At 39.8% G+C, this 27,855-nt stretch overlaps 1 protein-coding gene and 1 pseudogene across 7 annotated transcripts in view; both read left to right on the forward strand.

Annotated features, from left to right (window-relative positions):
* LOC110318152 (sodium channel protein type 2 subunit alpha) overlaps positions 1-27,855 on the forward strand; it is a 128,596-nt gene that overhangs the window by 57,967 nt on the left and 42,774 nt on the right. For 4 of the 6 annotated variants that reach the window (XM_021192950.1, XM_029536042.1, XM_021192949.1 and 1 more), the window contains exons 4-13: positions 240-329; positions 1,213-1,341; positions 1,906-1,997; positions 2,924-3,196; positions 6,083-6,146; positions 7,520-7,661; positions 7,811-8,017; positions 8,864-9,151; positions 21,528-21,875; positions 26,249-26,381. In XM_021192950.1, the coding sequence (XP_021048609.1) occupies positions 240-329; positions 1,213-1,341; positions 1,906-1,997; positions 2,924-3,196; positions 6,083-6,146; positions 7,520-7,661; positions 7,811-8,017; positions 8,864-9,151; positions 21,528-21,875; positions 26,249-26,381 (1,766 nt within the window). Of the gene's footprint in view, positions 1-239; positions 330-1,212; positions 1,342-1,718; positions 1,811-1,905; positions 1,998-2,923; positions 3,197-6,082; positions 6,147-7,519; positions 7,662-7,810; positions 8,018-8,863; positions 9,152-21,527; positions 21,876-26,248; positions 26,382-27,855 lie in introns of all 6 variants that reach the window. The other 2 variants (XM_029536040.1, XM_021192951.1) reach the window with 1 other exon arrangement.
* Positions 16,687-18,476, forward strand: LOC110319544 (annotated as a pseudogene). The gene has a single exon (XR_002380405.2). The product of XR_002380405.2 is annotated as an RNA-binding protein EWS pseudogene (transcript).

Raw genomic sequence — 27,855 nt, forward strand, 5'->3', positions numbered from 1 at the left:
TCTCTTTACAGTTTTCTCTCAATTGTTATGTTTCTTACTTGTCTAAAGACAGTTGATGTTTGTTTCTTTTTAAAACATGTGGAGATGAAGGGACAGAAGCAAAAGGAAGGTGCAGATAAAATAGCATGTAGCATAAAATGAGCATGTGAGTCTTAGAGCCGATGGGGGTGGAACCACGCATGTGCATGAAAAGGCGGGACTTCCTTTGAACATTGTTTTCCTTGACAATACCTTTCTACTTTATTCAATGTGCTTATCATGTGCACAATTCTTACAAACTGTGTATTTATGACCATGAGCAACCCTCCAGACTGGACAAAGAACGTGGAGTAAGTAGAAAATTCGTGTTGAAAATTAAATTCATTTAGCGTTTCCAGACACTTTCAGGTTCCTTAGTACATTTTTCTAGCCATGCTAAAACAGATGGTTCCAATCCAGACCCACCACCGACTTCCTCTAGGGCAGTGCTTCTCAACCTTCCCAATACGAAAATCCTCTAAAACAGTTATTCCAGTTGTTACCCCAACCATAAAATTATTTCGTTGCTACTTCATAGCTGTAATTTTGCTACTGTTATGAATTGTAATGGAAATATCTGATATCAGGACCCCTGTGAAACAGTCACGTGACCCCCCGCAAAGAGGTCACAACCAACAAGCTGAGAACCACTTCTCTAGGACAATGTTTTCAGTAGCTCTGATAGCTGCGTTGATTTGTCTGTTGATGTATGGGGAGCTTCGTCTTCCTTTTGAATCTTACATCGGAGAGTTCTAATGATTACTGATATCTGATACATTGCTCATTTAGGGATTAACATTTATTTGCTTACATCATACCGAAAGTCAGTTCATATAGTTCCGATACTATCATCAGATGGAATGGTGTTTTCACATACTTTATGTAATATGGAAAGTAAAGTATCACTTTATTTACAGACAATGAGAACATCATTTGGAATTTAATGGCACTTTTGCCTTAAGCTTTGCCTAAGTTCTCTATCAGAAATCAACCTGGAGTCTCTATTCATGTGTATCATCTAAGTCATCTTTAGGATATGAACACTTGGAGCAATATATATCAATGGTAGAGAACTTGCTTAATATGTGTAAGGCCCTGGTGTCAAGTCTATTACCAAAACATTCTTTTAAAAATTAAATCTACATATGCAAACCACGTACAAATCTTTATTGTTAACTCGGCTATTCTCCTCAGGTATACTTTTACAGGAATTTATACTTTTGAATCACTTATTAAAATACTTGCAAGGGGCTTTTGTCTAGAAGATTTCACATTTCTACGGGATCCCTGGAATTGGCTGGATTTCACAGTCATTACCTTTGCGTAAGTATTTTTCTGATACTTTCTACCCTGGCAGAGGTAATACAATGGAATCTATACTGTAGTTCTCAGTATTGGCTTCCTTTGACTCATAAAGCATTTTAGTTAGTTATCATATGGATTTAAAATACCTTTTCTAATCAAATTATTCAGTTCGGAGACATTAGGAATGATCCTAATGAATTATATGGCTTTGGTTTCGATTAGTTGTAAGGTAATAACAATAATTCCCAATAACAGCTCGGTTGGTGTCAATGCCATTCTCCTCTTAACTGGGAAATCTGATGCCAACACTCACTGAAGTTGAAATGGTCTTGATTCAAGACCAACATAGATGTAGATTTCCCCAAATTCTGAATAACTCTGATTTAATCCTACAGGTATGTAACAGAATTTGTAAACCTAGGCAATGTTTCAGCTCTTCGAACTTTCAGAGTCTTGAGAGCTTTGAAAACTATTTCTGTAATTCCAGGTAAGAAGAAGCCGGTATAAGGTGGTAGGCTCCTTATATCTCCAACTGTTTCTTGTGTTCTGTCATTGTGTTTGTGTGTGGACTCCCTATTACAGATATGTGACAGAGTTTGTGGACCTGGGCAATGTCTCAGCGCTGAGAACGTTCAGAGTTCTCCGAGCATTGAAAACAATATCAGTCATTCCAGGTGAGAGCTAGGTTAAACACCGAGGCTGACTTTAGCTGCACTGGTGCACTGCTCACAGCTTTTTTGTTGTTGTTGTTGGCAAAAGCCTGATTGCTTGTTGCATACTGCAAGACAATGATCAAAAGCAGGAACGGACCCATTCCAGGTTGGGCAGGTTTGCTTCTTTGCTTTTGACTGGTAGCTTTCTCTCAATCTTGTTCTAAATCAGCCTTTGAGTTTAACAAGTTTTGCATGAGGCACTTCCAGTAACAGGCTACCTGGTTTGCATCTTCCAGCATCAAGCTTTCCGCATAGAAGCTGAGATGTGAGACACTCGGGCCAATGCACATTTGATCAATTAGTTCAAAAACTGGCTATCTCTTTAAGAGGAGATAAGTGGAAAAGCAAGGCAGAGCATGAGCTGCATGGGGCTCAGCTTGCAGATGTCTTTCTTATTTTGGCCCATTCTCAAGTTTTCAAAGTGCAGACAAAGCTATACCCTTGGAATTCCGTGGTTGTAAGATTTCTCCATCTACGGATACAGATTTTTCAAAAAATAAAAAAACCAAACCATTATGGGAGTTAGAGAGTAAGACATCTGCAAATAAAAGCAAACTGTTTACATCAGGTTGGTCTTCAAGCATGAGTAACACAATCATATCTTTTGCTTTAAGGCGTGTGTGTGTGTATCTGTGTGTGTGTGTGTGTGTGTGAAAACGCATTCGGTTCATTTCCATTTGGTTTTCTAATGTAAGTTCGGTTTCCATTCATTTCCACCAGCTAGCAGGCTTTTCGTGAAATTTTTATTCATCCCCAAACATTAAACTAATACTGTTGGCATTCTGCATGACATTTATATTTTTCAGGACAAGCTCATGGTATTTTTTGTTGGTAAGTCCTCTGCTGAATTGTAAGTGAAGACTTCCTTTCTCTGGTTTTATTTGTAGGCCTGAAGACCATCGTGGGGGCCCTGATCCAGTCAGTGAAGAAGCTGTCTGACGTCATGATCCTCACTGTGTTCTGTCTCAGTGTGTTTGCACTCATCGGGCTGCAGCTCTTCATGGGCAACCTGAGGAATAAATGCTTGCAGTGGCCCCCAGACAATTCTACCTTTGAAATAAATATCACTTCCTTCTTTAATAACTCATTGGATTGGAATGGTACTGCCTTCAATAGGACAATGAACATGTTTAACTGGGATGAATATATTGAAGATAAAAGTAAGATATACTCTTATAATTAATGTTATTAATGTTATTTGGATCTATATTAATGTTATTTGGATCTTAAATTATTAAAAAATAAAATGTGGTAGAAAAAATTTTCTTAGGCTAATTTACTATAACTTCATACATGTACTAAGAATACCGTACTTTTTCATTCCTTTTTCCTTATTTGACAAGTGACATGATGAAAGTAGCCATTTCAAAGTGCGTGATCTATTCCTAAACCAGAGTTGAAAGTGGTCCCACATCATCCTCTATATCAAAAGTATGTATCGTGGAGACCTTAGCCAGAAGTTTTCAAACATCTTAATAAGACAGTGATTAAACTCATTCAGTGTGCTATGCTTCAGTGGATTGTTAGGAACATGGGGAGAAGGGCTAGAAAAATCGCTGAAGCATGGAGTTCAATCCCTAGCACAGCATAAACAGACACACAGTAATGTTACAAGTATAATGGCATTACACCAACAATGCCAGCATTTAAAAATTAGATATAGGGCTGGAGACATGACTCAGAAATTAAGAGCACTGTCTGCTCTTCCAGAGGTCCTGAGTTCAGTTCCCAGCACTGCATGGTGGCTCACAATCATCTATAATTAGATCTGATGCCCTCTTCTGGCCTGCAGGCATACCTGCAAGCAGAATGCCGTATACATAATAAATAAATAAATAAATAAATAAATAAATAAATAAATAAATAAAGGCCAGAAGTTCAAAGTAATCCTCAGGTACTAATGTATCCAAAGCTAGCCTGGGATACATATGATGAAATGATTTGATCCTTTTTGGTTGACTCAATCCATATGTTCTATCTGAATAGAGAAAACATTTTCCAAGGTGAATTCAAACTTCTATATTGATCAGAAAGCTAAGCAAATACGATTTATTCATGTACTTATTGAAAGGGTAATGTTTATTCCTTCACATGAGTCTTGGTATCAGAGTTATCATTATCATTTGATTTTATTTGAGACATGGATATGAGAATATGTTAATGATACATTACATTTTGGCTTATTGAAGCTAGCACCTCTGTCACCCGATGCGCGACACTACTTCTTCATGTACTGCTAGATTAGCCAAATACTGCTATCTCTTGATCACCTGTACTCCATGGAGCTGTTTACTCTGAGACACCCTTCATGTTCTGCACGTTTTGTGTTTTGTTGTTCTTTTAGAAGAATATGAGATTTTTATCATAGCTCGCTTGATACTAAATTTACAATGTTTACATTCTTATGAAGGTTTTACTTGAAAAGAAATGAGAAAATCTAACAGCCCCAATAATTTTGAGGTTTTCTACTTACTAATAATATAATTGACGATGAAGAGCTTTTTGCTCATAAATCTTTTCTCTGCTTCTGTGCGGCTACAGATGGGTTTCTATTTATAGGGCTTCAGTGGGAGGGGTTGATTGTGGCTAAGATTGCAGAGACATAGCATCCAATTGCTCTCCTAAGAGGACACACCCCTTCATAGATTTCCCCCACAGCCACGCTCAGCTCACTGAAATATGATGAATATAGATATTTATCACATTTGGAAATCTTTTGGTAAAGGAAAACAAAAATTACTGTTCTTTTCTGTATTCCTTAATTGGTAATTTGGAGAAGTTTAAAATATGTTTTCAGGCATCAGTGGTACATTATACATTTCCTACCACACGACTTATCTGTTGATATTCTTACTCCTTGTTTTACCAGGTGATAGCATTTTGAAAGAAGCCATCTGGACTATTTATTAGCAATTGTCTTTTATCTTGGCAGGTTTATTTTCCAGCTTATTTTTCATCTTAGTGCTTGTTTGGGGACCTCACACCTCTAATTTTTCAGGCAACCAAATCATTTGCACATTTTTTCCCGTTTTTGTGTTTCTAAAATGCTCCTTATTAAGAGGTGAAATGAACATCTAAACATTTGGCCTGTACAACAGTCACATGCAGTTTTGGTAGTGTGTTAGTAGATGTGCCTTTAAACTCATAACAATCTCGACTTTTGCAGTTTCATGTAAAGGACTAAAAATAGTTTGTAAAATTATGACCTAGATTTTCCTACATAATCTATTCATACAGTCCTGGAATACAGGGCTTATGCATTCTTAAGTATCAACCGAGTAAATTTTCAGGAGTATGTGTGAGAGTGTATGAGTGTGACTGTGTGTGTGTGTGTGTGTGTGTGTGTGTGTTTATGTGTATGTGTTTATGTGTGTTTAGTTCCTGAGAGCATTTTTGCAATGTCCTAAAATTATGTATTTCATACCTTAAGAATAACATGTTGCATATATTTTGACAGCTTACAGTTTTCCAAGCTAAAAGTATATTTTGTTCATTTCAAAGACAGAAGTTAAGCAAGCAAACAAGTAAACAAACAAACAACAAATATTATAAGGAGGGAACAAGCACTAAAGCCCACTTCTCACTTGAAATTAAATAAAAATTGGCAGAAAAAACTCGATATCTATATCGAGTATAGGGGAAAATTATGCATGCACCACTGAAAAGCCTTGCCTCGCTCTTATTCTGGGTCAAGCAGGCTGACTCAATGCCATGGTATTTTCTTGAAGCCTTCACTAAGCCGTTTGAGTTTGTGTTCGTAATAAATGCTGATCTGAAAATGCTATTTTATTATTAACATTATTATTGTTATTATTATTGCTTCTGGAAAAGTTTCTTTGTAAAGTAATCTTTCTAAATATTATTTAAGCAAAGTACCACCTATAGTTGTTTGATAGTTCCTAAGTGGGGAGAGATGCCCATTTAGCCATGACTTTCAATCATTTTATCTACTTTTATCACAATTGAACACATTTATAAGCATCCCTACCTGAACCCAATGATCGAATTGAAAGCCTTTTAATGAGTATCCTTTGCTCTTTACATAGGTCACTTTTATTTTTTGGAAGGACAAAACGACGCTCTGCTTTGTGGGAACAGCTCGGATGCTGGGTAAGTTGTGTTTCCATTTGACACTCAGTCCACCTCAGTAATCTGCCGCATTCCGCACACCTGGCCTCTACTCAGTCCTCAGTCAAAGTCCCCATAATTGTCCTTCATGCTGACCCACAGAATAGCCAGGATACATGTGGATTCTCACTTCCTTCACACACGGAGAAGCAGTGATTATTGTTCCATACTAGGTCACATCTAATCTTCCAAATTAGCAAAATGGAAAATAGACACTCAGAGCTGATGCACTAGAATTCATAATCACAGACCAGAAAGTGTGATTATTTATTTAGGTTAATCCTATCTCCATGGCTTAAAAAAAAAAAAAAAAATCCATGAAGATCCTTGTGTTTCAAGGTGACAATCTGCCTATCATATTTCAGCAAAGCAAAGTACATAAAATAGACTGGAGCTTCCTCATACATTTAAATTCTGACTCTACCATACTTTGTCATTCGGCTTGCCCTGTGTTTTTCCCATGTACAAACTGGCACTGTAATAATTCCGTTGATTAAATATACTAGTGAATGTATGGCGACAATAGAGAATTTTTAGTTATGCTTAACATTGTGGTGATGTTTGTAACTAAGAAACGTTACTCATGTGATAGGTAAGGCAAGCATTTTAGTCCCCCCAAATACTGGCACAGTACTAAATGCTTTCTATACAGTATCATATAGAGTGTTTGCATGTTGGTAGTTTTTTCTTGTTGTTGCTGTTTTGTTCTGTTTTTGTTTTGATACTAGTCCTTTTATTAGTCCATTCTGGCTGATGAGGTTCCTGAGGGCTAGCAAGATCAGGAAATTAGCCCCAGTTCACTCAGCCCAGAAATGTCAGTCACAATACTGGTGGTAGCTCACACACCACTCATATCTCAAGACATCTTCAGTGAAAATCAATTATATTTCTATGCATTTATTTATCTGATCGTGCCCATTGTCCCAAAAGAAATTGTTCAAAATATGACTATCTTGAGGGTTAGAGAGATGGCTCAGCAGTTAAGAGCACTGACTGCTCTCTGCAAGGTCCCGAGTTCAAATCCTAGTAACCACATGGTGGCTCACAACCATCTGTAATGAGATCAGATGCCCTCTTTTGGTGTGTCTGAAGACAGCTACAGTGTACTTACATATAATACATAAATAAATCTTTTTAAAAAAAGATATGGCTATCTTATATAGATGTGTGGTAAATATAATATTATAATTAGGAATTAGAGGAATGCCACCTAGTGCGGGATAACATGCTAAATAAGTCAGAAGACAAAGGAGCCTGTACAAAATAATTCACATCAAGTAAAATGGGAAAAAAACAAAAACAAAAACAATGGATTCAGATACTTAGTTCCCCTCTCCTCTCTGATGTAATTGCAGCCAGTGTCCGGAAGGATACATCTGTGTGAAGGCTGGGAGAAACCCCAACTATGGCTACACAAGTTTTGACACCTTCAGCTGGGCCTTCTTGTCCTTATTTCGTCTTATGACTCAAGACTTCTGGGAAAACCTTTATCAGCTGGTAAGAACTGACATAATGATTCTTCTAGGAAGCCTGAGACTCTTGACCAAGGCAACTGCTGAGGGATATTTTATTACTTTAGAGAAGGAGCTTGAAACAGCAGATGTGAAATTTATAAACATCTTTCTTCCATTCTTTTTTTTTGACAGACCTTGCGTGCTGCTGGGAAAACATATATGATATTTTTTGTGCTTGTGATTTTCTTGGGCTCATTCTACCTAATCAATTTGATCCTGGCTGTGGTGGCCATGGCCTATGAAGAACAGAACCAGGCCACGCTGGAGGAGGCTGAGCAGAAGGAGGCTGAGTTTCAGCAGATGCTAGAGCAACTTAAGAAGCAGCAGGAGGAAGCTCAGGTAAAGTTGGTGGGCGGGCGTGGGGGCTGTTGTGTTTATTTCCATTCTCTGACCTGAAGGCTGCTGTTGACATTGGGGAGACAAAGGGGCGTGTGGTGTCAGTGATCTGTTTGGTTGTAAGCAAAATGCTCCTTGATTTGGTGATTATGATATACACCAAGGGCATCAAAATACAATCAGTTACGATCGCTTTCTTGACAATTTCCTCTTTGTGACATCTTGAGAAACTGATTATCAGTGTCCTCATTCGCTGAAGCTTCTAAAGTAGGTAGAGCAATATGCTGTCAATGGAAGCGATTTCTTAATACCCCAGCAAACAGGAATTCAGTTAGAGTGGCTTCTTCAATACAACATCACTGGAGATGAAGGATGTCAGAAAATGCAAGTCATACATACTGCAATGTTTTCACAGATTCCTATCTAACATGAAACAGATTCCTATCTAAACACAGGACCCTATCTAACACGAAATCCTGACAACGCTAACATTCCCAGCTTCTTACACCGGAAAGAGCAAATGCCTTTGAGGTTAACTAGCAAACTTTAATTCTTAAATTCCTCTTTAAATCTTGTTTGGATCACATGGGAAATGTTATGTTTGTTATGTTCATGTTAGTAGATAATTATAGCACTACATCAGGTCAGAATTAGACTCTTTATCACTCATATATGTCTACTTTCGTGTTGATTTTTATTCTTCGATTAATGAGAAGGTCCTGTTTTCCAAAGTACGGGATAGAATTAGAAATTGTATTTCAGGGTCATTCACTGCATTCTAGATAAACGAAGCAGTAAATGTGTGGTGTTGAAACTGTATACAGCCTATGCTTACATTGTGCCTTCTAGGCGGCAGCTGCAGCAGCGTCTGCAGAATCCAGAGACTTCAGCGGAGCAGGCGGGATAGGTGTTTTCTCGGAGAGTTCTTCTGTAGCATCAAAGTTAAGTTCCAAGAGTGAGAAGGAGCTGAAAAACAGAAGAAAGAAAAAGAAACAGAAAGAGCAGGCTGGAGAGGAAGAGAAGGAAGATGCAGTTCGGAAATCTGCCTCTGAAGACAGCATACGAAAGAAAGGCTTCCGGTTTTCCCTAGAAGGGAGTAGACTGACCTACGAGAAGAGGTTTTCCTCTCCGCACCAGGTAAAACAAACAAACGGAACAGAGATAGAATAGATTGCATTTTCACAACAGGGTTTCTTTTAAAGGCTATGCCAGTGTCTTGTGGGGCTGAAGCTGCCCTTTTAGAATGAATGTTGTGACAACCATGGTAGTGAGAATCGAGGGTTGGTTTTCCATCTCCGAGGTCCTGCGAGTTTTATAACTATTTCGGAAGCATGGGGGAAGGCATTTTCATACCACACTGAGCTTGGGAAGGTCTGTGGTTTTGAGGTTTTGTTAAAGACTTGAGACTCTGGGCAGTGTTCCACATGGGGAATGATCACAGATGGTCCCCATCCCTTCTTAGCTACTGTGCCTGGACCCAGTGAGCTGTAGGTTTTCTGAGTGGCTGGTGCCCAGAAGTGGACCGGGGATGCTTCTGAGCCATCTGTACCCATCCATGTGAAAGCGCTCATTAAGAGTGAATTATTCATTGTTTCAAAGGGAGCTGAAACAAACTCTTTTCTAAAGTATAGCTAAAATCACAGGTAGACAGGCGCTAAGAAAGAACCATGTCACTAAATAGAAGTGATGCTTGATTGCAGTTGATTTTCTGTGCCTCGTGTTAAAGGAGGACAGGAATTCAAAGAATGCACTGATTAGCATATTGCAAGAAAATGTTTTCTGCATGCCTCTAGCTTATGGACCCAGCCAAGCTGTTGAAATCTCACTATTTAGATCCCTTGGTCGTTTAAAATTACCATGAGAATTTCCCAGAATTACACAGTTCCTTGGAGGACAAGCTCACCATGAGTGAAACTACAGTATGCCTATGGTACCAGTGACAATGGCAGCACACTGTATTTGTACTTGCAATATGAGTTACAATATGAAGTAGAAGGTTTCATTGTGGCAATTTTCACATAAGCACATACCAGACCTTGACCATCTATATTCACACCCCTAATTCATTTAGCCTCTCTGCCTCCTTCTCTCTCTAGTCTCTTTCCTCTTCCAAAATCAAACACATCCCATTCTACTTTCATATGTGTTTTTCATATATGTATATATTTGCATATATATACATACATTTTCATATGTAGAACCTAGAAATGTATTTTTGAGTCCAGCTCTCTTCTGCTGAAATGATGAACTGCTAAGTGATTTGTGGCTTTATTGTGACGATATGTTATTTGAGGCTAATTATTGTATTCTGTTGTATAGAGATACCACATTTTCTTTATCTGTTGTCAAGGGATACCTGGGTTGATTACATAGCTTCAGAATTATGCATATATTACTATTGTAAACAAGGATATGCAAGTATCTCTATGGTATGTTGACTTAAGTCCCTTTGTGTATACACCCAGGTGTGGTATAGGTGGATTCTACAGTAGCTCTATTTTTCGTTTTTTAAGCAGCCTCTTTCTATATCTCCAGAGTAGCTGGGCTGACATATATCCTTGCCCACATTGTCTAAGTTTCAGTTTTCCTGCTAGTCTTGCCAGCACAATTTGTGTTTTCCTATGAAGGTGTCTTGTGACTTATTTGTTTGTTTGTTTGTTTTGTTTTTTTCAAGACAGGGTTTCTCTGTGTAGCCCTGGCTATCCTGGAACTCACTTTGTAGACCAGGCTGGCCACGAACTCAGAGATCTGCCTGCCTCTGTCTCCCGAGTGCTGAGATTAAAGGCATGCGCCATCATGCCTGGCTTTTGTGACTTATTTTTAATGAATCCTTTTAGCTGAAATGAGATGGAATCTCAGTGTAATTTTGACTCACATTTCCCTGATGGCTAATGATACTGAATCTTTCTTCTTTGTGTATGTATTGTCTAGTTGTACTTCTTATGTTGAGTACTATCTGTTCAGTTCATTGCCCATTTACTGACTTGGTTCTTTGTTCTTCTGGTGTTTAACATTTTTTGAGTTCTTGGTATGGTCTCAGTCTCTAATTTTTCTCATTAATCTCCCATTCTTTTCACCAATGAAAATGCATTTTTTTTCTTCAGTGCCAAAGCTTTTTAATTTGATGCAATCTCATTTATCAATCCTGTCTTAGTTTTTGAGCTGCTGGAGTATTTTTTTTCTTCAGAAAATAGTTTGCTATGTCCATATCCTGCAGCATTTCACTCTGCTCTTCTTCAGTGGTTTCAGACTTTCCAGTCTTACTTTTAGATCTTTGATTCATTTTTTTAGAAAATATGAAAGGAGCTTATGTATTCAACAATTGTAGCAGAGACGCATCTATTCACTGGGAATATGATTGAGATGAGGATTTGTATTTCAATGCAGAGTTTTAAGGTACCAAGTCTCGTGATTCACTCAACTTAATTTCTTGACCACTCTGTAAGAACTACAGGAACATCAGCTATGGTTGTTGCTGCTTTTGGTTTTCTAGAGACAAGGTCTTGTGTTTCCCAGGTTTCCCTCTCAGTTGTTGGGTAGCTGAAGATGACCTTGAATTCCTGATCTTAATGCCTCCACCTCAAGTGGAGATTTCAGAGATGTGTCACCAAGAGATTACAAACATTTTACCTTCTTGAGGTAGTCTTCCTTTTATTAATATGTAACAACTTTATCTCATCCAAATCAATTTGCTTTCAAATTTACTTTGTCAGGTATGAGCAAGTCTGTGCATACTTGTCTTCAGATGTCATTTAATTGAGGTTATTATTTTTGTTTTTTGCATCTTTCCACTCTCATCTGTTTATGTCTGTACATAGTGACTTGAGTTTTATGTGACTAGCAAATAGGTGAGTCTTGTTTCTTACTCCTTTTAGCCAGTATACATGTTCTAATTGGAGCATTAAGACACATTCTATTTAGAGTGATATGGTATATGTAAATTTTTCTCTGACTCATTACCTGCTGTTTTGACAAGGTTAATCTTCCTTCCCAGTCTTCACTTCTCCATTGATTATATACATCTTCATTCCTGTTCTGTGTGCAGTGATGCGTTAAGTGGCTGCTTTGTGCCTGGCTTAGTGGACATGAATTGCTATAGTTTATGCATGATGTGGGAAGTCCTTTTCCTCACTCTATGTTAAAAGGCAGCTTTGCTGGATGCTGAAATCTTGTCTGGCAGCTATTTTGTTTCATGGATTGATATGTGTTAGTCCCTGCACTCCAGGTCCTTAGAATTTGTTCAGCAAAGTCTTCTACTCTGAGTGGCTTAACTTTGAAAGGCTCTTAGCCCTTCCCTGCCACAACTCTTCAGAGTCTTTCTTCACTTGGTCGTGTAAATATTTTGACTCCAGTATGACCTGGAGATGTTATTTTTCTGGTCATGCATACTTGGTGTTCTACTTTGTTCAGTCCCTGTTCTTCTTTATTCCACTGGGTCTGGTCCTTTAATGATGGGTTTGTTGTTGTTGTTGTTGTTGGTGGTGGTGGTGGTGGTGGTGGTAGTGTTTAATTTCTAGAGTTTTTTCATTCCTACAACACCTGTTTAATTTCTAACTCTTGACTTGGGGTTTCATCCAAGTGGCTGAATTTCATGTGCAAATCTTGAGTGAATTTTTTTTTTTAATTTTTTGTCTGTTTCCTCTAATCCTCTTTGCGGTCTCATTAATCATTTTTAAAACAAGACTTACTGGTTTGGCATGGAGGATATCCACTGTATTTGGATTAGGCTGTTTGGATGTTAGTAACTTTTGATGGGGGCTGGCAATGCAGTTGAGTTTCTGGAGTGTTTCCATACCATGAATGAAACCCTTCGTTTCGTTCCCAGGACTACATAAATTGTGGTGGCATAGGGCTGTAGTCAGAGAACTTGGGAGGAGGAGACAGGCAGATCAGAAGTTAAGGGTCATAACTCATTTACAAAGGGTGTTTTTGGCCATGATAGGCTCTATGGGAGTCTGTCACCAAAGCAAAGCAACAACAATAAAATGTGGAGAGGTTGCGTTGTTGCCTTGCCTGGTCACAGCTCTTATCTTTCTACCCTTCAATTCATGCATCTTTGGGGATGGACTTGTGGTTTTAATTTGGGGTCATCTTCGTAGGCAGCATTCTTTTGAGGTTTGGTTCCCAATAATGCTTAGATGGAAGCAAATAAAATGGGAATAAACCAGGCTTAGAAATACCAATTCTAGAAATGATTTTTCAAAAATAGAAAAAGAGAAGAAAAGGAAAAAAATGAGAGGAGCATCGTAGTATCAAGTTATGAAGTTAAAAGATTAAAAGCAAAATTAATAAGAACAAAGATGAAGTTAGAGTAAGGAAATGGAAAAAGAAAGAAGCAAGAGCTCAGAAATGAGAGATGATGGTGATGATGATGATGATGATGACCATAATCATCTGTGGCTCTACCAACTCTAGAATTTGTATACTTAAGAACTACAAATGCCCAACTCAAGATATGTCCCTCAAGTGCTTTGAAAAGTAGGAAAAGCAAGCAGTTCTGCAGGGAAGGGGAGAACCCGGGAAGCCAGGCATTCTGCCACCCATCTCAGTATTTTAAATATCTGCTTAGTGCTGAACCATCCTCAGTAGGGAAGAAGCCTCACAACCGAATCACCTACTGGACCTGGACTCAGAGGATTTTGCCACACACAACAGCCAATCCTACATGGCGTGTGGCAACTATAGAAGGAGGTAAGCCACCTACCCACCCACCGACAATGAGTGGAGGAGACTTAGTCTCTAAAGCAGCAGTTCTCAACCTGTTGTGTGGATGCTGGAGCCAAACTCTGGGGCTCAGGATTGCACAGACAGTGCTGTTAGCTCAGTGGTTTTCCAGCTGTGGATGGCAACGCCTTTGGTTAAAAGACCCTTTCACAGGTCACCTAAGACCACCAGAAAACACAGATATTTGCATTATGATTGGCAACAGTAGAAAAGTCACAATTATGAAGTGCCAGCGAATATAATTTTAGGGCTTGGGGCCACCACATCATGAGGAACTATATCAAAGGGCCACAGCATCAGAAAGGCTGAAAACCACTGCTCTAAAGTAAGCCAGAGAAGCAGGGTGTCGTTCCTGACCACAGAGAACAGGGCGGTAACCACCACACTCTTTACAGCCCATCATCCCTGGGGCTTCAACATCTCCTCAGGTTAGTGTCTGAACCTCCAGTTCTCCATGAGTGCCTCTTGTGATATCTCCCTCCCAGAGAGCGTGACAGGATGCTGCCAGTCTCAAACAATGTGCCCCTTGATGAGATGTACTTGGCTATAGTCCTCTGAAATATGAGGATCAACAAAATGTTTTTCTTCTACAACGCTGGCCTGTCCTGCAAGAGGAGCCACTGCCAGCCAAGCCATGCACTAGATTTAGAGCTTTCAGGTTTCGCCTGAAGCTACACCTGTCAACCTTCTCTGAAAGGGACACCAGCATGCTCTGTACTTACCATGTGGATGGCTTACATCATAGGTATTCATGTTATTCCCCTGCTCATAATCAATGCTAACAACTGGAGAGCACAGTATCACTTTCACTATAGATTTGACTCAATATCGGGTGATTCTTAATCTGACAGTGAAACCCATGGACTTTTGCCTTTTTCGGTCAGCCTGGAAAACATCCTTTAAAGTTGTTGATGAAACGTATATTTTGATTTCCTTTAAAATATACACATATCTAGGACTTTTTAAATTTCTCTTCACAGCTTATCAGATAAAGAGTTTCACATGACCTAATAGTTAACATATGCACACTTCAATAGATCAGCTGACTCATTCCACAGCCAAATAATATTGTGAATTGAAATCAATGAATTTAAATTGAATACGATTTTTTGTTACCGAAGAAAAATTACTTTTTTTAAAAAAAAAATTTGCCAGCACAACTCTCATGGTTTCATCTGAATAAATCTTAATTGGCAAATATGAGTGTCTTAAATGCTGGGCTCTCTACTTAAAAGTGTGATAATTTTGAAAAAAATAAAATAAAGGAGAGAAGAAGGCAATGGAGGAAGGGAGTTAAGAATAGATCAAGGGCAAGAAGGAGAGAAGAAGGAAGATTATTTTGCCTACTCCTGAACTTAATTTTGTGTAAATTATAAACTAGGTTTGCCTAAATTTGAAGCTTCATACCCACTGGCACTGCCGACATTTTCTTCAATTTACATCATTCCACATCCAAGAGGATCAATTCTAGTCTGTGCACTATGCTTGGAAATGCTGGGGCTGTCCCTGCTCTTTATTTCCTCACGGATACCGCATTTCCCTTACAGTATCTGCACACCTCTCCTGGTCCCTGTTTCCCAGCTGATTGGACAATGTGAGCGATTTATGGCATAAATGACCTTCTGTGTTTAATTTAATTTCATATTTGTTTCTTAAGCAGTCTGTGTAAATAACAATGAACTACTTTAAAAATATTTGCCTTTTTTTTGGTGTTGTTTTTTGTTTTAAAATAGTCAGTAGATTGCAAAGAAGATGGAGTGGTATTTACTGCTCTAGAGGTGATGGGACCTGGGAGAATGGAGCTGATAAATGAGGCAGGCTAAAGTCTCAGGCAATAGCCCACTTTATTCAAAGCATCAGACAATTTATACTCTAAGGGTTCAGAAAACTCACATGAGTGAAGTGACCAATCACAGGAGCAAGCCACATGTAGTGGACAAGCTCCACAGAGAAACATGTTTTTCTCTAGAGGCATACAAACACATAGTAATCACCGGTTGTAATGAATAATCTGCAGTAAAGTCACTCCTATCCGCCACACCAGGGAGGGACACGAACACATAATCTAAGAACAATATTGTGGTTTTGAAGAAACTGAGGTCATAAGACTTCTGTCTTGGTTTTCTCACAAGCATTCAAAAAGCTCATCACACAATTTCATGCTTGGATCTTGTTTTGACAGCGATCGAACAAGATTGGAGACGAGGCAGGGAGGGGGACAGAGAGGTATGGTGCAGCTATTTCAGTAACTCCACTTTGAAAGTCCTGGAAGTAATAATGAAAACGTCAAACCAAGTATAGAGATTCTTCCTGGGTACAGTGGTAGGAGCTTCCTAGCTTTTATGAGATATTTTCAAAGGTCAAGGATCACAAACTATTAAGAAACCATGCTTTCTAACGATATTATGGAAAGGATATTATGGTGATAACCACTTTTGCTTTCATACCAAAAAGAATATATAATATAAGCTTTTCCTGCAAGATTATAATTTTCACAGCAGAGTAGGTGGAAATGTGAACTATTTCTTAGACATCTCTGACTTGTAAGTGTGGGAGAGGGAAGGGAAGGAAGGCAAGAATGCATCTCTAATCAAGCCTCAAGGTAATCTGGATATTTCCTTTGGAAACTTTTCTAAGAACCAGGTCACCTGTGATGAATTGGCAGTTATAGCTTTTGGAGATTCACCAGTGGGAAGGATGTCTTCTGGGCTGTCTCTCATTTGCATCACAGCTTTAATTTAGGAAACAACTGTAAGCATGTCTGTAGTATAAGCAGTGGTTCAAAGAGAGGCACAACATTCTGCTTGGCCCATGGAGAACACATTTCTCTTTTCCAGATGTTGGGGAAGAGCGGTAGGTACCTTTACAATTGGGCTGGTTCCTCCCACTGGTTATACCACTCCAACTGCCCCCCCCCCCAGGCATACAATCAGCCTGTGCAAGGATATGGCACTGGTGCTTATGACATCACCACTGCTACAGTCACCACAACGCAGGCCTCTTATGCAGCTCAGTCTGCATATGGCACCCAGCCTGCCTACCCCACCTATGGCTAGCAGCCAACAGCCACTGCACCTACCAGACCACAGGATGGTAACAAGCCTGCTGAGACTAGTCAACTTCAATCTAGCACAGGGGGTTATAATCAACCCAGCCTCGGATATGGACAGAGTAACTACAGTTATCCCCAGGTACCTGGGAGCTACCCGATGCAGCCAGTCACCGCACCTCCATCTTATCCTACCAGCTACTCCTCTTCACCGCCGACTAGTTACGATCAGAGCAGTTACTCTCAGCAGAGCACCTGTGGGCAGCCGAGCAGCTATGGACAGCAGAGTAGCTATGGTCAACAAATCAGCTATGGGCAGCAGCCTCCTACTAGTTACCCCCCTCAGACTGGATCCTACAGCCAGGCTCCAAGTCCATATAGCCAGCAGAGCAGCAGCTACGGGCAGCAGCGTTCATTCCGACAGGACCACCCCACCAGTAGCATGGGTGTTTATGGGCAGGAGTCTGGAGGATTTGCCGGACCAGGAGAGAACCGGAGCTTGAGTGGCCCTGATAACGGGGGCAGGAGAAGAAGGGGCTTTGATCGTGGAAGCATGAGCAGAGGTGGGCGGGGAGGAGGACGCGGTGGAACGGGCAGCGCTGGAGAGCGAGGTGGACCCATGGATGAAGGACCAGATCTTGAGCTAGGCCTTCCTATAGATCCCGATGAAGACTCTGACAACAGTGCAATTTATGTGCAAGGATTAAATGACAATGTGACCCTGGATGATCCGGCAGACTTCTTTAAGCAGTGTGGGGTTGTCAAGATGAACAAGAGAACTGGACAACCCATGATCCATATCTACCTGGATAAGGAGACGGGAAAGCCTAAAGGTGATGCCACAGTGTCCTATGAAGATCGACCAACTGCCAAGGCTGCCATGGAATGGTTTGATGGGAAAGATTTTCAAGGAAGCAAACTTGAAGTTTCTCTTGCCCGAAAGAAGCCTCCAGTGAACAGCATGCGGGATGGCATGCCACCTCGTGAGGGCAGAGGGATGCCACCACCACTTCGTGGAGGTCCGGGTGGCCCAGGAGGTCCTGGGGGACCCATGGGTTGCATGGGAGGCCGGAGGAGACAGAGGCTTCCCTCCAAGAGGCCCCGAGGTTCCAGAGGAAACCCCTCTGGAAGAGGAAATGTCCAGCACCGAGCTGGAGACTGGCAGTGTCTCCCAATCCGGGCTGTGGAAACCAGAACTTCGCTTGGAGAACAGAATGCAACCAGTGTATAAGGCTTCCTCCCGCCACCCTTTCCACCTCCAGGTGGTGATCGTGGACGAGGTGGCCCAGGTGGCATGCGAGGAGGAAGAGGTGGACTCATGGACCGTGGAGGTCCTGGAGGAATGTTCAGAGGTGGCAGAGGTGAAGACAGAGGAGGCTTCCAAGGTGGCCGTGGAATGGACTGAGGTGGCTTTGGTGGAGGAAGATGACGTGGTCCTGGGGGGGGGCCTCCTGGACCTTTAATGGAACAGACCGGAGGAAGAAGAGGCGGACGTGGAGGACCTGGGAAAATGGATAAAGGCGAGCACCATCAGGAACACAGAGACCGGCCCTACTAGAGACCTACAGAGCTGCTTTGACGACCAGATTTACTTTTTAAACCAGAAAATGTTTTAAATTTATAATTCCATATTTATAATGTTGGCAACAACATTATGATTATTCCTTGTCTGTACTTTAGTATTTTCACCATTTGTAAAGAAACATTAAAACAAGTTAAATAGTAGTGTGCTGGCTTTTTTTTTTTGTTTGTTTTTTTATTTTTTTTTTCCTTTTTAAGATGGTTGTTTTAAGACTTAACAATAGGAACCCCTTGTGAGCATGCTCAGTATCATTGTGGAGAACCAAGAGGGCCTCTAATTGTAACAATGTTCATGGTTGTGATTTTTTTTTTTAAATAAAATTCCAAATGTTTATAAACTGTCAAAAAAAATTGGGCTGGTTGAGATTGCTGGCTGTAAGAGCTACAGTGGGCATCTGGGCACACAAAGGGAAGCCACTGGAGCTTGCTATGGAGAAAGACATGGTTTGGTTATTTGCAATGTAGCTAGTTGTTATATATAAACTCTGTTCTTAATGCAGCATTTAATCAGTTTTATTGAGATTATCTCCCTCTATCCATCTATGATGTACTTTAAGTTAACATGTAAACTCTACTAAAAGTGTTACATATACATGAAATTTACTGTATTTCCTTTAAACCTTTTGTCTTTTTCATTGTGAGCTAATGATAAACAATAGGTTATCAATCATGATAGGTAGGATTTCTGTGGTGGAATCAAATGAAAATAGTCTCTATAAGCTCCTATGTTTGAATACTTTGTCCCATTCCCCCTTACCACCCCCACCCCCGCCGCCACCTTGGTAGAACTATTTGGGAAGGATTACAAGGTATAGCCTTGTTAGAGGAGGAATGTCACAGCAGGTGGGCACTGAGGTTTGAAAAGTGCCCCTCTATCCCAAGTGTGCTCTCTGCTTCCTTTGTAGTTGCAGACGTGAGCTCTGCTGTCTGCCACTTGTTACCTCCATTCAGCTATCAGGAACTCTTAAGTCTCTGGAACCATAGCCCCAAAGACTTTTTTCCTTCTGTAACTTGCCTTGGTAATGGTATATTATCACAGCAGTAGAACAGTAACTAAGACAGATAGGTTACGGGTATGGATGGGAAGAAATAACTTCTATAGAGGGATATATCTGTCTTCCTAAATGTTATTTATTATTGAATAATGAATGAATGGATGCATAACACAAAAAAAGTATTTGACATGTACAAATGTGGTATAAATATTACAAATATCATTGAAGAAAAGATGATTATCTAAAAGGAAAATCAGAAGAAGACATATTTCTTAAAGAATATAAGAATACTATAGACACGAAATTATTATTTGGCCTTAAGTCATTCAAAGAGTTAAAGATCAAATTCATCTTATTGTTATTGAATTTGTGTTTTTTCTATTAATGACTACAGACATACAATACAGACTAGCTTACAAAAACAGAGCTATTCGATTATATAAATAATGTCTATGCATAGTTTTAGGCAGATATGGTGGTTTGATTTATATAGGGAGTTATAGGGAGTTATGGTTGCCTTGAGTCTCAGAAGAGATTTGGGGCCTTGGATATTAAGCAGTCTTGAAACTGTGATAGACTATGGGGACATTTGAGGTTGGACTAAACACATTTTGTGCTTTAATATGGTTATAAGGTTATGAGCAGCAGGAAGTGGAATGTGGTGGTTTTGGTAAAAACAGCCCAAAGGCTGTTTGAGCGTAGTCACCAGGGAGTGACACTGCAAAGATTATGTGGATTAGGAGGTGTGACTTTATTGAAGTAGATGCGGCCTTGTTGGAAGAAATCTGTCACTAGGGGTGGGCATTGAGGTTTCAGAAGTGAACACCAGATCAAGTCTCTCTCTGCCTATGAATTGGGATGTAGCTTTCAGCTACTTCGCCAGTATCTGCTGGCATGCTGTTGTGTTCTCTACAGTGATGAAAATGGACTAAGTCTCAAAAAATGTAAGCAAGACCCAAACTAAATTTCTTTAACAAGACTTGCTTTGGTCATGATGTCTTTTCACAGCAAATAACAGTGACTGAGACAGCAAGTTGTATGTCAGAAATAACCCTAATCATGTCTTTATTCATATGTCACCCAAGGTTTCTCCCATGTGTCTAGCATGATACCCACTGTCGCTCTTAGATCCAATAACCTCAGCAACCCCAGTTGAAAAAGCACCTCTGTTTCCCAACAGCTGGAAAGGGAAGTGTTGGTTCTCAGTTGTCCAAGCAACACCCCGTGTCTCCATGGTAACTATTCCATGCATTACGGGGATGGAGTGCTCAAGAGTCAGGGACTGGATTAGTGCCTCAGAAGTCAAATGACTCAAGAATTGAGGAGCTTTTCCTAAGGTACAGGATCTTGTAAACCACAAAGAAATGGCTATTAGTCAAATGATTGCATGTGTAGCAGAGGTTAGAAACACAGACTGATGGCATAGAAGAGGTAAGTCATCCTTATTGGTGTGTGATGGTCAAGCAGAGTAAGGAAACAGGCCATTCGATAGAAAATGCTAAGTGACCGTGATCAGATTCTTATTTGAAAACGGGTTTTTGCTAATGTCGTGTTGTTTGGGTCTCTTGAGACGGAAGAGTGGAAATCAGGAAATGAATCATACAGTTATTTCAGCTTGATTTGTTTAATTTATTCATGAGGGCCATTATAAAATATGCAAAGGGAGGGAGAGAAGCTGCTCCTGTACTATAATTATGCAGGTCTACCAGCAAGCCAGCTTTGATTTTTCTCTGGGGAGGCTCTGCCTCAGGGTGTGGTCACTTGTGAGCTCTTACTGCTGTCTATTTTGAGCTTCAAAAGACCTAAATGTAGGTGTGTGTTTAATTACTTTTCACTGAATCGTTAGGTGATATTTAGTTCTAAGAGAATGGTCTAGCAAGTGCTGCTCCTCCCAGGCATCAGGAATAAGACTAGACAGCATTGTGGGAGTTCTTTTAACTATGCCTAGGCAAAGAAAATGACAGACTAGGAGGAAAAAGAAGCTAGAGGGGAGGAAAGTAAGGCAAAGTGCTGAGCAGCTAGTGCAGGGAGGGAGCCTTCCACTCCTGCCCAGTGATTTATCCTGAGGTAGCCAGCAGGTAGGAACCAGCAGGTCAAGGCATTTTCTTCTGGATGCAATTTCTTAATTCTCTTCATCTGTTTTGTTCCTTTTGGTTATTTCTAGTCTCTCTTGAGCATCCGAGGCTCCCTTTTTTCTCCGAGACGCAACAGCAGAGCAAGCCTTTTCAGCTTCAAAGGTCGGGTGAAGGATATTGGTTCTGAAAATGACTTTGCGGACGATGAACACAGCACATTTGAGGACAACGACAGCAGGAGAGACTCTCTATTTGTACCACATAGACACGGAGAAAGGCGTCCCAGCAACGTCAGCCAGGCCAGCCGTGCCTCCCGAGGGATACCCACTCTACCCATGAATGGGAAGATGCACAGTGCAGTGGACTGCAATGGTGTGGTCTCTCTGGTTGGAGGCCCTTCTGCGCTCACATCTCCTGTGGGGCAGCTGCTGCCAGAGGTGAGGATCATTAAAGCTGCAGCCAAGAGCACAGAAAAAGAAGCCACGTGGGTGCAATCAGGAATGTGGGTTTTGATTTCCACAGATGATCATTTTTCTGCATCTTTTATTCCCAGGCCAAGAGGTGGCTGGTTTTATCAAGCTATGAACTTATCTCCTTTAAAAAAAAAATAAACCTCAACACATCTCTACAAATTAATATCATACAATGAGTTTCATAGGAGTATTTGTTCATTATTATTCCTACAGTTTGGAGTTTAATGTAAAAGTCAAACCACATTTTTGTCGTGAAAACATGTAACTATCATCATCATTGTTGTTGTTATTATTATTATTATATTTTTTGAAACAAGGTTTCTCTGTGTAGCTCTGGAGATACTGAAACTCCCTTTGAAGACCATGCTAGCCTTAAACTCAGAGATTCACCTGCCTCTGCTTTCCAAGCTCTGGGATTAAAGGCCTGTGCCACACCTAGCAATATGATTAAATACTAAGAAATTAAAGAATATAAACATGAGTACATATACACATATACAAAGACAGACAGACAGACAGACAGACAGACAGACACACACACACACACACACATACACGTACATATGCATTTCAAAGGTTTTGCTATCCTGTTCCTTTAAAACAACTTCACATCTCCACTTGCTGTCATGCTCACACTAATCCTATCTAAATCCCTTACTTCACAATTCTCCACAGTTTTCATAGTGTGCCTTGCCCCCAGTACCAACTCAAATGACCCAGCCACCCTAAATCAGCAAAGAGGCTGCTTGAATAGCACAGGCTACAGTCACATATTTTTCTTTTCGATTTCTTTTTCTAATGGAGTTAGCCTTCCATATTACTGCCATGAATACTTCTTATATGCAATGTCATGCCAAATCGAGCATATGGAAAAGATTTTCAACTTAATAATGTTTATCAGGATGTATCGCTGATGGTCCCTTTATAAAATGGGTCATTCTTCAAGGTGGCATTAAGTGAAACGCCACTTGACCTTTATAAAACACTTCAGCCAAGTTGTCTGATCACATTCTCCCCAGCTGGGTTAAAATCTCCTTTATGTTATTACTCTTATATCCTTTCTTTCTTTCTTTCTTTCTTTCTTTCTTTCTTTCTTTCTTTCTTTCTTTCTTTTTTTCTTTTTCTTTTTTTAGCGGACACATCCCTTCGGTCCAAATAGTTTTCAATTACTTTTTAGAGAAATGTCTTGCCCTGTAATATGACAATAGCGGCTGCTCATCACTGATGTCTTATGGCCTCTTCTCAGCCTTTCCTCAAGGAAGTTTCCATGTATCCTGGAAAAATAGCAAGCCACGGAAGAGTAGAACTTTGTTGTGAAGCAGACAAGAAGAATGATAAGGAAATGTCACATTTTCTTAGAGAAATAATTTTAGCCAGTTATGTTCGACACATTGCCCAGTACACTGTGCAGTTATTTCATTGAACCCTCACAACTATCCACTATAATAGTTACTAATTTATGCCCATTTTACAGAGGGGCAATTGAGGCCTGTACATTTTTTTTTCCAGAGCTGAGAACCGAACCCAGGGCCTTGCGCTTGCTAGGCAAGCGCTCTACCACTGAGCTAAATCCCCAACCCCGAGGCCTGTACATTCTTAAACTAAGATTTGATCCCCGATATGCTGTTTACAAGCCCTACTATACTCCACTCATAGTATATTCTCAATATTCTGTTGTATTTTCTTAAATGGTAAAATTGTTACCATTATAAGGTTAGATCTTCTCATCGAGATCTGCCTGCCTCAGCTTCCAGAGCACTGGGATCAAAGGTGTGCACCATCATTGTCTGGCTAAACCTTTTTCTTTCTGTCTGTCTTTCTATCTTTTTGTTGTTGTTGTTCTTTCTGTCTGGTTTTCTTTCTTTTTTCTTTCTTTAATTTGCAAAATCTAAACACAGTTTAATTAAAGTACCAGAGACATATAAAACAAACAAATAAATCAATGCCTTGAAATGAACCTAACCTAGTGTCTTAGGGTTTTACTGCTGTGAACAGACACCATGACCAAAGCTACTCTCATAAGGATAACATTTAATTGGGGCTGGCTTACAGATTTAGAGGTTCAGTCCATCATCATCAAGGAGGGAACATGCCAGTATCCAGGCAGGCATGGTACAAGAGGCAATGAGAATTTGACATCTTTATCTGAAGGCTGCTAGCAAATACTGGCTTCCAGGCAGCTAGAATGAGAGTCTTATAACCCACACCAACAGTGACACACCTACTCCAACAGGGCCACACCTTCCAATCTTACCACTCTCTGGGCCAAGGATATAAACCATCACACCTAGGATATGAATGAGCTCTTTGATAAAATGGAAACACTGTCAAAGGAAGTTGAGGAAGACACCAGAAGCAGAGAGTTCCCATGCACACAATGCACATGCTGTTCCATTGAGCTACTTCAATCCCTGTTCTAATTGATTTGTGTAATACTGAAATATTACCATCTTGATGAGAAGATAAAGAAAGAACAGTAATTTCTTAATTTCTTAAGCCATGTTTCAAACTCTCTCAGGAGACTCTCAGAAATAAAATTTCCAAATTTTCTGGCTGTACCCAGAGCTACTCAGAGTGACGCTTTGCAGAAGAAAGATCCTGAAAATCTTTTTCTTATGAAACAGTTCACATGGTTCTTAAATACAGAAGTAGACCCATCACTGCTATTTCTACCCTTGTGACAACATTCCCAATTTCACGGCATAAATATAATTGCAAATCCATATATCAGAACTGCCAAGGAGTCACCATACATTTGCCCTATCCGAAAAGGTATAATAATTCACAAAGGTTGATTGGACTTAGTTTGACACCAAGCCTAGTGTAACCAGGTAAGCTGTGGATTCCCATACCTGCATCCCTTCAGCCATGAAGTCAATGCTTTGGGGCAGGACTCTGTCCTATGGAAGAAGCTGAAGGGACACACACAATTGGCAATGGGGACGTGTGAACAGAAAACAGACAGTGCCAAGCAAATGGCAGGTCCTAAGCAAGGCACACTATTTCCTGTTCTTTACATATAAATTCCACTGAGCCAATTAAACTTTAGAAGAATTAGCTGAGTAGTATCATTAGAGATTTTGGAATCTACTACAATTAAAACTTCCATAGGTCTGGAGTTTTGAATGTGGTTTTGCCTAAAGCTAAGAGATTGAATGATATTTATGTGGCCTCTCCTTTTTTTTTCTTAAAAGGGTCATCTTAAAGGTAAATATTTTCCTTTCCATGAGCCCATCTTTACATCTTTACTTTAGTAGTTTTATTTTCAGTAATGGAGTCTCTCTTTTCTCCTGCTTCAACTACTCCTTCATCTTGTAGTTAATCTGAGCTGATAGCATGGATCTTTATCCCCATTCCTGATAACATCAGTTGAGTAGAAATCCGTTTGAAATACCCAGTCATGCAAATGATTAACATAACAGTAATGGTCATTGCTCATATCCCAGTGATGTCTGGATTCATAAGCAACACTTAAGTTGCTATTTAGGCAACAGCGGTAACATAGAACTGAGAGTAACTTCCTTGTCACTGACTCCCTCAGACTTGCCTTTGAAATGCTTGAGAGTCTTTCTTTGTCCTGTGATGGATAACATCATGTTTGATGTCTTGAAGTAGGAACATGTTTCTACCTAGATCCAAACCTGGAGAGTGTTTTAGAGTAGGGAAGAACTGAGTCATTGTGTGAATGTTAACATCCAAATGCTTCAATTGGCATGTTTGGGTCCTTCCAAGCCAAATTTCTGGCACAGAGAAGGCTGGCATCACAGAAGACTGAGGGGCTGATGGACTTTCAAAAACAGTCCTAATACGGTAATTCTAGGAATATCACGGGGAGCTATTGTGGTCTAGATATAAAATGTCTACCATGGGCTCATATGCCTCAATCATGGGTCCCTAGCTGATGGTGTTATCTGGGAACATTGTGGAACCTTAATAGGTAGAGAACAGAAGAAGGTGTTAGGTTACCAAGGATGGGATTTGAGGCTTTATAGACTGGTCCCACTTTCTGTTCACTGCCGGATTCCCGAGTGCAGACAGTCGATGAGTGTGACAAGACAGTTCTCTTTTCCTGCCATTATGCCTACCCCTTCTGCTGCCATGTCTCCTCTTCCATGTAGGCTGTACCCACTTGAAACTTCTATGAGTCAAAAGAGAGTTTCTCTCTTATGCTGCTTTTGTTTGGTATTTTATCCCTGCAATGAGAATGTAAGACACTCCTTACATCTGAGGAAGTGTGTAGAACTCTTGGTTAAGTAACATCTACAACTAGAGTGCTTTGAGGTTTGTTAACACCAAGAATAGTGATTATTTTGTTGTCTGGGATATTGGTATTTCAGGGCACAACTACTGAAACAGAAATAAGGAAGAGGAGGTCCAGTTCTTACCATGTTTCTATGGACTTGTTGGAAGACCCTACATCAAGGCAAAGAGCAATGAGTATGGCCAGCATTTTAACCAACACTATGGAAGGTAAGTCAAAAGTCCCCCACCATTGCTCTTTGATGGCAGGTTGTTAATGATGTGACAACCCTCACCTCTAAGTTTCAAGACAATACTTCCCAACCCAATACTAACCACATCATCACTTCTTTTAAAAGGTAAAGCGAAATTGGTGTATAGCACATGGATTTGACTCTTTTGTGTAGATTGTTAAACAAGCTTCTATGAAACTGCTACAAATTGAAGGTACATTTGGAATAAGACTTCCAGACCTTACATTATAAATTCTTTAAGCTTGATGGTGACATTAGTAACAGTGGACAGATTTATGCTTGTCACTATGGTGCTAACACATCTGACAAGTTGCAAAATATAACATGCTAACACAAGTTATGAAATCTATTGACTCAACCAGAGTTATAAATAAAAGTGTGAATTAAGGTGCCATGCTTCATTGAAGCTGTGTTTAAAATTTTACAGCTGTACCTTTGTTCTTCTCTTCCTTTTCCTCTTTATCTCTGTATCTCTCTGTCTCTCTTCATCACTGATGAAATATCATAACATATCGGCTTTTACCTTGCTTGAAGCTTATAACTTTAATAGCTAACATAGTATTTACAAGGCTGGATTTCATACTACCAAAATAAAAGTTTGGAGAACATCTTGATCTGTGATCACTTCCAGGCACTGTCACAGTTTAAATGTACTAATTTGTGATTTGAATTTCATTTTTTTTCAGCTAAAATGTGGACTGTAATATTCAGGCATAAAGTTGTTGTAACGGTTAAATAAGATGGCACATGTAAAACGCCCCCGCACTTTGCATGTTGAAGATTGTCAACAGATGCTATGGTTATTATTTGTTCTATTGTTCTACTTTTGAAAACTCATGTGGTTCTTTTTCCTTTTTATACTAAGTGAAATCAACAGTGGCTGTCAACTTCAATACGTGGAAGATATATTTATGTAAAGTGTTTTCATATATAACCTCCTTCTCTGTTGCCCATCTCTTCCTTATTTTTCCTTCCTACTTTCATATAAGATGTAGTCTATCTCTCCATCTTTTATAAGTCTCCCTGATTTCTAGTCCCACATATGTAAAAGTATGTTTGAATATGTAAGTCAAAGTAGAAAGCTTAAAAAAGGAGCATAAGGGTGAGAGAAAATGAGTGTGTGCATGACTATTTTTTAAAACTCTTTTCAAATTTTAATAGACATATACACTGTATCTTATTCATATCTCCACTACCCTTCTTCTTTTCCCTGGCCCTCTGCCTAGTATATATCTCCCTTCCTAATAATAGTTTCTTCTGAGACTGGGTAGATTCTTAGAAAGAGTATTTTTAGTTACAATGCAACAATCTTACGATCTCAGTATCAAAAGCCTGAAAGTCATAATCAGAAAAAAATTACCATAATGGATGTCTCTGTCATCATGGACAAGACATTGGTATAATACCCAGTTTTGGTAGAGTCCTGATCTTTTTATTGACTTCAATGGAAT

Source organism: Mus pahari, chromosome 3 (genome assembly GCF_900095145.1).
Source record: "Mus pahari chromosome 3, PAHARI_EIJ_v1.1, whole genome shotgun sequence".
NCBI classification, from domain to species: Eukaryota; Metazoa; Chordata; class Mammalia; order Rodentia; family Muridae; genus Mus; species Mus pahari.